Source organism: Acyrthosiphon pisum, chromosome A2 (assembly GCF_005508785.2).
Source record: "Acyrthosiphon pisum isolate AL4f chromosome A2, pea_aphid_22Mar2018_4r6ur, whole genome shotgun sequence".
In the NCBI taxonomy this organism is placed as follows: domain Eukaryota; kingdom Metazoa; phylum Arthropoda; class Insecta; order Hemiptera; family Aphididae; genus Acyrthosiphon; species Acyrthosiphon pisum.
Window position 1 is genome coordinate 10,236,793 of NC_042495.1, and position 12,087 is coordinate 10,248,879.

A 12,087-nucleotide genomic window follows, 5' to 3' on the forward strand; every position below is an offset into this window, starting at 1 on the left:
ATTATTTAATATTATAAAAAGTAATTAATAAATTAATAAAATTACGCCGATACACAATATATATATATATATATTATATATTAAAATTATTATACTTCTATACAAAATGCAAAAACACGAGTGGGGTGTCTTTCACACGGCATTATAAAATACATAATATTATAATGTATATTATCATGTTTTATATATTGACAGTACTGCAACTTCAAATATCGATACAAATAATTAGGCGGTACGTTATACATTATAAATATATAAAGTAATATCATGACGTATGGTCACGAGAAAGTTTCGTTTTTATGATAATTAAACAAAAGAAGTCGAAAAAAAAATATGATGCCAAAAGAAGGAACTACTTATAATTATATTATATATGTACAATTTTTGGACGTATAACCGTGTTATAATGTAATAATATTTTTTTTCTCCTTTTTCATTTTTCCGGGTGGGGAGACACGAGACATTCACATTAATTAAAGTTAATATTATACATAATTTATTTACCAAACGACACATCGCGCTTGATTCGTAGACATTTATACAGTATTTATAATTACAATGTTTTTTTTCTTTTTTTTTTTCTAAAAATCAGTCGGTAAATTGTATTTAGTCATAATAATATGAAATCAATAAAATATAATATCAATATATCATTGCGTATAATGTACAGTAATCGTGTACAGACTCGTCGGGTCCGCGTCAGTGGCGAATTTTCCCGCGGAGTTCGTGCAACTCATTACATATGATATTATAATAATAATATATAATACAATACCTATGTCATTTTCACGTCATGATTTTTGAGATCGCATGATATTACAAACACTATTTTCGTATCGGCAATGGTACCTAAATACAATACGCACAATACGTTTGTTGATCGTCGCGAAACACTATATAACGATACATCTAAATAATATTTTAATAGTTAATATTACTATAATAATAATAATAATAATAATAATAATATATGATACATACATGTATATGCGATGCATTTAAACTGCACGCGTAAAAGCCCATAATAAAGTCACATACGTAAATACATACAAAAAAAAAAACGAAAAAAAATGCTGACATACGTAATAATAATATTATTATATATATGTAGGTATAATAATAATATAATATATATGATACAAAACGAGAAAATCTTCACTAATATTGTTTATTAAGTACAATTCAAATTTTATTTTAAATTTTTAAACTACGTTCCGCAATAATTCTATTATGTTGCAGTGCTGAACAATACGGAATTATTGAAAAATTTTGCAGCCCTGTTGTCTGAAAACAAAAAAATAAATAATAATATAAAATCCATTCGTATATTAATGCATAGTAATATTATTATGTTGTTGTATTCACTTCGAATTAGGATCGACGTCGACGCGACGGCATTACATATTATTATTATACGCGCGCATACGAGGGAAATTTCCTACGATATTACCCACCCACACTCACGCACACCATACAACAAGGCCTGTGCGTGTGTGTACGCACGAGTGTATATATATTTTAATATGGTCGACTCGATTGCTGTCGGAAACAGAAGGAAACTCGCCTTTCTCCGGGGTCGCGCGCGGCGGCGGCGGCGTTTCCCCGGAGCTTTATGATTGATTGTTTTCCGAGCAAAATATTATATAGTTGCTCGACACACGACTGCAGTATAGTTGTACACACATATAATATACACGCGGTTTTACGAGAACGGCGCAGAAAGGGTGGCGATCGCTCGCCGTCTTCGGTGGCGGCGGAGGGGGTGCTGGTGGGTGTGAGGGTGAAGGGACAGTCGTGGAAAATTGATATTCAACACGCCGCCGCCGACGCGTGTACCAACGTTATTAAAGTGACGGCGGATATCGTCGTCGTCGTCGTCGACATCCAACTTTCATTATTATAATATTATAAGAAAAACTGGTAAAGTGGGCGGTCTGTGGGGGTGAAACAAAAACGGAAAGTTTCGAAATTAGAAAACAACATTATTACTGTACCTATAATATAGTAAAATACATATATATAATATTTTATTATACAGGTATATATGACCAATAACGCGTTACCGAAGGGTGCGCGCTGCTCCCGCACCGCACACTTCCGGCAATTAAAAACCTAAGAGATTATTTAAAATCGATAGGTAAGAATATTATGCTATACATTTTTGAAATAAACGGATATTTTTTTCGCTATTCGCAAAATTTTTTATTCAAATTTTTCCACTATCCAACCCAATGCCTTCCCGCTATTATAATATTATATTTTGTTATATAGGTAATTATATACATTGGCACACTGCACTAGGATGACTCATCGAATGTCGAGTCATAAATTAATAATATCAGCGTAGATATTATTATATAATGACGTTATAGTAAAGATTCAAAACGTACCTGGAACGGGTGATTTGATGTCTCTGTCTGAGTGTTGGCTCTGTTGTTGATTCTGTTGGGCAGACTGTTGCTGCCTGGCTTTCCGTTCCAGATCGAGCTCCTGCGCAAATGTTTCTGCGAATAATAATAGTAATAAAAATAAATGGTAAAAAATTCTCGTTGCGTTCTATATTATTATGTATATTTTCCCTTTATTGCTGCGTGTGCGTGCGGCGACGGCGGCGAGGGCTGTTTTGTTGGCTAATCGAATAGCCGCGTGAGGCAAATGTCATTGTCGGAGGCGGCAAAAAGGACTATCAGAGGAGGGGGTGGACGGGTATGGGGTAAGGGGCGCGAGAAGTGCTTATACACAATATATATACTAGCAAGGAGAGAGGCGCCTCCGGGCGTATCGTCTTATGCAAAACGCATCTATGCATTTATAATACGTTTCATAATGCGAATTTGCCCGGAAAACGTTTATAATATATTCGCCGCGCGCATAAATCGGATCCTCCTCGGCGTGCGATCCCGTTGCCCTCACTCTCTCCGGAGGCCTTTTTTTTCCACCCCGTCCTTGCGACGCTCCCATTAACCCGTGTATAAAATATATAGTGTGTGTAGCGTATAATATGTGCATGCAGCATATATATAGTTCGTTTATTATTGTTATTGCCTTTTACTGTGCCGAGTTCTTCAATGCAGCGTATACTACTATGCATATGTATATATACTATAGCGCGCAATCAAAACCACCCCAGGGCGGAATTGTTCGAGAGACGCGGGTAGTGTAGTCGTGAATTATATTATTGCCTCGAATCATCCGAAATCACGCGCGAAGTACAGTGAAAACACTATATCATGGCATATAATAGTATATAGGTACAATAGTAATGGCAACTATAATATTGTATCGTATATTATTTTAGCGGGACGTCGCCGAGAGGGAGGAAAACCTCTCGTTTACTCGACGTCTGCCGATCGCCCGCGCGCCACTAATTATTATTACTTGTACGATTCTATACACTACAGCACCGATTTCGGTGCATATTATAATAATATAACGGTCGTGTTAATTACAAGTGTACATTATATAGGTACCTACACGCGATGACGGGCTAGGTATGGCACTGCAGATATCAACGTTAACACGTGCATATTATATATTATATATATATATATATATATATTGAAGCACATAGTATAGTAATCTGAGCTTAATAAATGCGCGCAGAGAGGGTAGTTACACACACGAACATTCGTCAAATTAGAGAAACCGACCGCCGAACGAGTATACAACCGGAAAATTAATATCTCGGCGGCGGTATAATCCTATTTCGTTGACTTGTAATTACGCGCGCGCCCCGAAATGTTTGCGTATATATATATATAGAAAGACAGTGCTGAGATACACATCATCGTGCTTATTATTATTTCCACCGCGGTCAACCGGATCATTTTACCTATATATAATATATTATATTATTATAACGGCGCGGAGGCGGGTAAATAATAAAGGGTTCGCCGTTGGTCTTATGTACGCGTGGCGAGGTGGAGATTGTGGTAGTGGTGGCGGTGGTGGTGGTATAGTATTGGCTTCGGAAAACTTGAAAACAAAGAAAACCATCCCCCGGACGGACGGACGGACGTCGTAATATTACGAGTGGGCAACGCGGCGGCGGGCACATCCTCCCAAGTTTTCGCTTTAATTATGGATCACTGCCATACCACATGTATATTATTATATATGTATATATATTAGTGCAGGGTTGTTTTAAGAAAGTTTGACGGACAAAGGTCGTCGTCGCGTGCGTATCTCTTATGTATATTCATAATATTATATATACTCGCGTTTCTATACATATTAATATTAAATACGCGCGAGCGGTACCGCCGGATGTTAATCCGCTTAGATAATAAGCAAAAGGGTTAGTATATATATATAATATACATAGCAGTTATGTATTCTATTTTCTTACATATTATAGACGGTGAGGCACCTTAACCCGAAATTTTACCACCGTCTTCCCGTACGTATATACCCGCTGCTGCAACTTTGCCACGGGGCTATCCAAGCGGTCTTACCCGACCTGTTTCGCGTCCCTGCACCCTGCACCCTCGGCTCACTTTCTCTCACTATATATACGTTTTTTCACCCGTCGTGACTTTGCCCGATTAACCGCAGATTTGCATATTACACAGACATACGCGGTTTTTGACTCCCATTCGCAGCAATGGTATTATTTTGCGCGCGTCAGGCGATATGCGAGTATATATTGTTATTCGTATGAAACGAACAAAAAAAAAAACCGACGACGACAGCGAAAAACACACTCTCGAAAATATAAGGGGTTCGACCGCGTAATCCGACATTCGGCAAACACACCGCCGCCGCCGTGTGTTTTAACGCGGCGGCAACGAGAATTTGAATGAAAATAAAACTTGTTACGCGGCACTCGAAAGTGTGGATCGCAGGGTCGGTGGCGGGTCGAGGAGAAGGTTAGGTGGGTGGCGAAAGAGAAAAGAGGAAAAACAGGGACGCACACGACGAGAAAAGGGGTGCATTTGAATATCCAATAATAAAAAATATAAACGTTTCTGAAGATGGATATTTTTTCAAAATTACTTTCATTTTTCCCGCGCCCGAACGAACGGTTTCCAATTTTGGAATGTACATATACATATTACATGTACATATATTATATTGTATATTTGAAAATAGAATATAACAGTTGCGCCTTGTTTCACCCGTCCCACCGCCGTAACCGTCACACTGCGCAATAGTTTACTTAAAACAACATCGCTATATACCTACAACTTATTTTATTTATTATATATATTATACGTGTATATAAAAAAAACATGCATGTACATATACAATGTATACTCGCACTAGTAGTAATATATATACATATGTATATATACCATATACAAATATATATATACGGAGCACCACCCGACGCACATAATCTAACCGGCCAAATAAAGATGACCCCTTTTTGTTTCTCTTTTTTCCTTTTTTTTTGCTATTTTTTTAAACATCGTGTATACACACGACCGAACCGCAATTTTTTTTAACAACCGAATAATGGGGTTTGTGTTCCACCAGGTATATGATGATAAATCGTCGCGTTCATCGGACAGCTTAAATCCGAGCGATATACTCTTCCGGGCGTTAACGAATCAAAAAAAATTGCAAATACAACGCGTGTCTACATCTGCAGCAGCAGCAGCGTTTGCCGCATGCGTGGAAAAAATTAAACCCGCAAATTAAAAACGCACGGTCCAATAACTAATTCAATTATACTTTAATGAGCTTTTCGAAAAAAATAAAAACAATGTTAATATAAAAACGTAACGAAAAAAATAAAATACCCGATACTGTCGAAAAACTACGCGCGCGTATATTATGATGTTGCAGAGTTATATATATATATACCTACCTATAAAATAATAATAATAATAATGTATATATAATATGTACTCGCTTCTCCCCCCCCCCCTATCCCGCCACCGGAGCACTGAGCGTTAAGATATATCGTGTGTGGGAACTGCAACACTGTCCGGCGCAATTGACCGGTTAATAGTTTTTTCCCATCGGCGAGGTACACACACACACACACACACACACACATTCGAAATCGATTACAATACAAAAATAATAATAATAATATTCTATATATCGTGCGCACGATTCGTTTGACGCGAGTTTTTCGACAATAGCGCACACGAGTATGATGTGTGTGTGTGTGTGTGTGTGGACAATGCGTTCGACGATTGCCATCAGCAGACGACATGTACATATCGATATAATATTATTATTATTATAGTTATCGTCGGGGCCGTAACGATTGTCCACCTGGAAAATTCACTATAATAATAATAATATATTGCGTGTCGAATTTCCGTCAATTTTCCTCGACTATACTATTCGGTGTCTATATGGTCGATTGTGGTATGTAGGTACATACCACACACAAGCATACGTCAAACATTTATATGTTATTATACACAGTGGTATAGAATTCTATCAATACGACGTTTAGTCGTCCAAGTCGCCGTCGCTCTATAGTCGTCGTCGCGTTATATATTTTTATCATTATTCGTTGTTGTTGCTGTTATTATTATATTTGTACGCAATCTGAAGCAGATTTAAATTCGTAACGCGTGTAACTGTAAAACGAACGTCGTCCGAATACCGAAAACGCGCGTTTGTGCACACACATATTATTATTATTATTATTATAATACCGGTATATAGGTATAAGGTATACACTATACAGGTACAGTACGTGTAATATTATTTATGTGCGAGTAATGCGTATTATATTATTGTTACTATTATTATTATTGTTATCGCGCAGACCCGATTTCACACGACCACAATATGTCTACAAGATAATAATAATATTACGATCGTTGGCAGAAGCCGCGGCCGTCACCGGTGACATTACACTGCAATAATAATAATAATATGCTGCCGTGGATCAAAGTATTTTGAAGTTATTTTTTATTTTTTTACCTCGGAATACCAATTCCAAAATTCATAGCACAAAGTGTACCTATAGGTATAATAATAAAACAGCGCACATTCTCGGATATACTTCGGAGAGACTTGGACAAACTTTGTGGTACGCTCGATTTTTCATTATTTTTTTATTTAATATTTCCAGCGAAGGTTTCTCTGAGGAAACTATAGCATACCGAAGGGTTATAGGATTGATACACCCGAAGTATGTTTTTATTGATATAATCGTATATTACTATTATATTATTATGTTCCGTCGCAAGAGTACGACGACGATGAATTCTAGAGATTCTCTGTGTTCCCTTATAAAAACGATTTAACAAAACTATGATTTTGAAATTACAACGTATAACGTCGTTGGTGGTTTGAATTTTACGGCTCACCGGCAATGTTTAGGATTTCATGTCGCTCTATAACGATTACGCGCTGCAAATCGCGTTGCCTCGAATCTCATAATATTATATTATAAATTCGCCTTTAGCGAAGAGTGAAAATATATAAAAACAAAAGACAGCACATATTATTATTATTTACATCTACTGAACAGTGTTCGAAATTGGATTTTTATGCTCGCTCTACCACGCCGTTTCAATATCATTTTCATTAGGAAATGGCTTTGTGCGTATTGTGCATAAGTACACTGCTACAGCAGTATAAATCTCGTTTTTCCATATACCGCGTTGTACGCAGCAGCGGCAGCAGTTCATGTGTCAAGACGAAATTAAATTGTAATTCGGTGCCGAGAAAATTGCCGTAATAACGCCCGGGGCGGAGGAATATTAAATCGACGGCGGAGAGTCGGCACAAAAATATACGCCCGTGGGGTAGGGTGCGCGGAGATATCATGTAAAAAATAAAATAAAATAAAATAATCGCTTCTTGCCAAAACGGCTCAACCGTGAAATTGAATAAATAACGTGAGCTTTTTTTTCCCCACACCACCGCCGTTCTCTCCCGCGACCTTTTGTCACGATGTGTTTAAAAAAAGATTATCTTTTTTGTCCTTCTTTCCGCGCCAACCCGCCGCCCTTCAGCGTTATTTCTTTTTATTCGCCTTTGCCACTTAAGCGGATTTCGTGTCAGCGGCGTTTTCCGAGTACAAACGCAAAAACAACAAGCGCAGAAAGTCTTTGAAAACCGTATACACATATTATAATAATAATAAATACACATTACACATTATACATGTATATAGTAGCGCTTCGCTGCACCGCCTCCGCGTGTAAGTACCTATACCTAGGTATACGGATGGCTGTATAGCATAATATTATAAATATGTTGGCACGCAAGCGCAGGCGACGACGAATACGGCAAAATATTAGAATAGTATTATAATTATAATAATAATAATATATTATTATGTTGCAATAATAATAATAATATCCTCGGCGGACCGATTTTCTGGGTAATCGCAAACGAGAGCAGTTTTATACGCTTTACGCGCTATATACGATTTCGTTTATATTTTAGTAGGGTCGGCGTATTATTTTTACTCGTATTTTTTATTACTCTCTGCGCGCCGTGCACAACTAGCCGCCACCCCTTTGTTTTATTTACATTTGCGTTTTTTTCTCCTTCATTTTACACGTCCGGAAAACGATTGTTTGCGAGCGTCAGTGTCGAGTGTCTATATGTGTACATACAACTTCCCGGTGCTGAACGATGTCAGGTCCCGTTCGGTTTAAAAAATGCATAGTTTTCGGTTAATTCGCAGTGAATGCTTGATTTTACGAGTGCACCAAAAGGGTTTACGCAACGCACTATAGGTACATACATAAATATATGTGTGCGAGTGTGGGTGCGCGGGTGTGTGAGTATCGTCGTCGTCGTCGTCGTCACTGTCGTCATCGTCGTCGCCGCCGCCGCAGACGTCGAGAGATGGGGCGGAAAATAAATAAAAATAAAAAGACCCGTGGAATAATATACGCGCTGCAGCTATATTATATGTTATTATTATTATGTACATATACTACTCCGGGGCAAGCTCCGGGGCTGGAGGGTGGTAAAGGGTCAATTGCGGCGGCGGCGGCACATAACGTTTGCACGGCTGAGGGTTAACCTCGGTGTTTATTGCAAATGGAATTTCTGAGCAGCGGCGCGGGGCGGACGTCATACGCACACGAGTGTATGAAGTTCTCATTACAAACCGACACACTCGCATAACGCTGGCAGTTTCGAATAATACGCTGCTCGAGTCTCCATGTATATATATAGGTGTATTATATTCGTGTATAACAAACTACCACCCTCGTCCGGGGAAAACGGAAGCACACGCACACACACATACACGCACACGATTCATGAATACGTAACTATATAGTGTGAGATGCGAATTTAAAAATAAAAGAAAATCTCCGACTAATCACTGTTTATGTTTGCTCTACGCCAGAGACAATTTTCCCGCGCGTCGCAACATATTGGCGATATACACACATAACACTCCGCCGTATACATTTCGTATTATTTAAATATGTATATATTTATATGGGTATAGGGGCCACTGCACCAGGTACGCATGCAAACGCGCGTAAACATTATTACGAATGCAATCAGTGGCGGCAGCAGGTTTTTAAGCGTTCGTTTCAGAATAGCTTGTGGGTATAATAACTATGCCTAAATAATATATATGTATTTTTAAAGTATTATACTATTATTTTATTTTGTTTGAAGATAAAAACTATATACCAGGCCAAAATATTTTATACTTTATAGCTATGTAAAAATTATTTAATAATAATACTCTGATCGTCTTTATTGATAAATCGATTTGAAATACTTATTTTATAATAATGCGCAGATTATTAGTATTTGTCCAATCGTAGCCAAGGTCTCTTAAACGTATAGCAATGTGGCCACTGGGTGAAATTGTTGGTGTTAAAAATAAAAAATTTTCTTCGAACACAGCAAAAAGATTTTACGCCGCCACTGGTCACTACGTTATAATATTATTACACGCGTTTAGATGCTTCACGCAGTGCAAGTTACTACCGTCGTAAATAAATATTGTGCAATAAATAATAATATTATATAACGTTGCATTTTTCTTACCGGAATAGTTTTGCCAGAATGCGGCAGCTCCAGACGAGCTCATCAGGTCCAGTCCCGAATAGTTCCATTGCTTGTCGTTGGACGTCTCCGAACCTCGTTGTACTTGTCCCGACGAATAGTTTTGCGGGCTCTGCGACTGTTCGGACCTGTCCCTTGGTTTTTCATTGTTGTTCTCTGGAAGAAAAAAAACAGCACTCAATTATTGATATGAACTTCATTACAGTAGACGCTCTTACTGTCGATGTAGTATTATAGCTGACATCGACAAATGCGATACAAAACAGTACTGAAATGTCAAATTTACAAGTAGGTTCGAACAATGTATAGTATCGAGATCGAGATGCGATCTATTACGCGAATATTATATTTATCCCTGCGAAAGGTATCACTGAATTACGGAATCACGTATTCAAATATTTTCTTGATACCAGCTATTCTGAAGATAACCGTATAAGTCATACAAGTATTATATAATTGGACTTAACCGCGGAAAAACGTATTCAATGTATCAAAATTGTATCGGCTGTACCAAGTTTAGGTATACCAATGATACCATGTGGTTGAACATTCGTCAAAATAACCCTCCATGTTCTATGAGTACGCACCTGTTAGTACGCGGAGTGCGTCTGCTGGTGCACCGGCCGCTTTGATCATCTCTTCCAGCTGAGCCCTCCGCTTCAACTCTTGTTCCAGCTGATCCTGTACGCGTTTCCTGGCTTTCCTCTCTCTACGCAGACGCTTTTGGTAAACGACTGAAACACGAGAAACACAATGATAATAAATAATGATGATGATCGATACGAACAAATAATATCTGTCGGTTATTTTTACATTACGCAGACGAATGTGCGTGTGCGTTCGTGCAGTATAGGTACCTACATCTCATAAATTAGGTTTCCGTTTATTATTACACAATCATATCCCGATCCTTGTGGTTCACTGGTCAACTATATATGCTGGCGTGCAGTTAATCGAACCGGACAAACACACATATTATACCATATACGCGGTACCTACCGTATACACACACACACACACACATTATTATTATTATATATTATATATTATATATAAGTACTGATCCGCGCACCCCGACAACCACCATTCCCGTCTCTTTCGACTCAACAAACACAACGAAATCATATTTAATATAATATATATTATATATATAACATATATTTATATTACGTGTACATATTATTACGTATTACGTATAGACATTTTTTTTTCGCGCACCACCGACCGCACCCGGGTGGTGGTTTCATCAAAGAAATCGGAAAACAAGTCAGGCATCCTCTCCGCATCGTCCGAATGAACACACAAAAGGACTGTTTTATTCGTATAATAATATCTGTATACCTATATATATATATTATATATTATTATATTATATATACGAATGCCCCCGCGGGCGCGCACTATACAACGAACGACGGCGGCGGCGGACGATTTCGTTGTTTCCTGTAATTTTTTTTTTTTTTTAATATAATTTTTTTTTACGTGTACACACAAATTAAACGACGGAAAAATATTTTTATGTTCACTATATTATATATTGTATAGCCACCGCAGCCACGTATCATTGGTCGATGGGTGTATTCTGTGGGCAAGGCTGTGCCGCGCACACAGATCGAAGATTAATAAATAACAATAATAATAGACATTCGAACAATGACGGACCACCGGTTCTTTAATTAAGACCATCGGCTATATTGAACGTTTTCATTTTGAATATTATGTATAATATCCCATCGGTGTTTGTGTGTTCGACAACAAATCGGGTTTTGGTTTGCCCCTCCCGCGGTCGTCGACATCGTATGTGCACCTCCGCCGACAAATGAGAAAAGATTCATGTAGTGTGATGTTGTATGTGTCTGTGTGTGTTGTGTTGGTATATCGATCGCATGGATCGCGCGCAGCACCTTAAACTCGTGAAAAAAACTTCCCCCTAATCAATCCGGACAAGAAGGAAAAATAAAGGAAAAAAACGTTGCGGCGGCGGTGTTTAAAGTATATTTCCCTCCATTTAAAACCACAAAAGTGCATTAACGCGAAAAATAATCCAATCAAGAAATGGCGTTAATCGAAAACGAAGAGACAGTGTCTCCTTTTTATATTCCCGGTTCTTAAATAATTTTCATT

The 12,087-nt window shown here is 38.0% G+C and overlaps 1 protein-coding gene across 1 annotated transcript in view; it reads right to left on the reverse strand.

Annotated features, from left to right (window-relative positions):
* Positions 1-751: 751 nt before the first annotated feature.
* The window catches only part of LOC100167680 (dachshund homolog 2), a 130,763-nt gene continuing 119,427 nt past the window's right edge, over positions 752-12,087 (reverse strand). Inside the window, exons 10-13 of the mRNA XM_001945011.5 lie at positions 10,551-10,697; positions 9,946-10,119; positions 2,391-2,504; positions 752-1,284 (exon numbers count right to left, since the gene is read on the reverse strand). Coding sequence (XP_001945046.2) covers positions 1,229-1,284; positions 2,391-2,504; positions 9,946-10,119; positions 10,551-10,697 — 491 coding nt within the window. The 3' untranslated portion in view covers positions 752-1,228. The remainder of the gene's footprint in view (positions 1,285-2,390; positions 2,505-9,945; positions 10,120-10,550; positions 10,698-12,087) is intronic.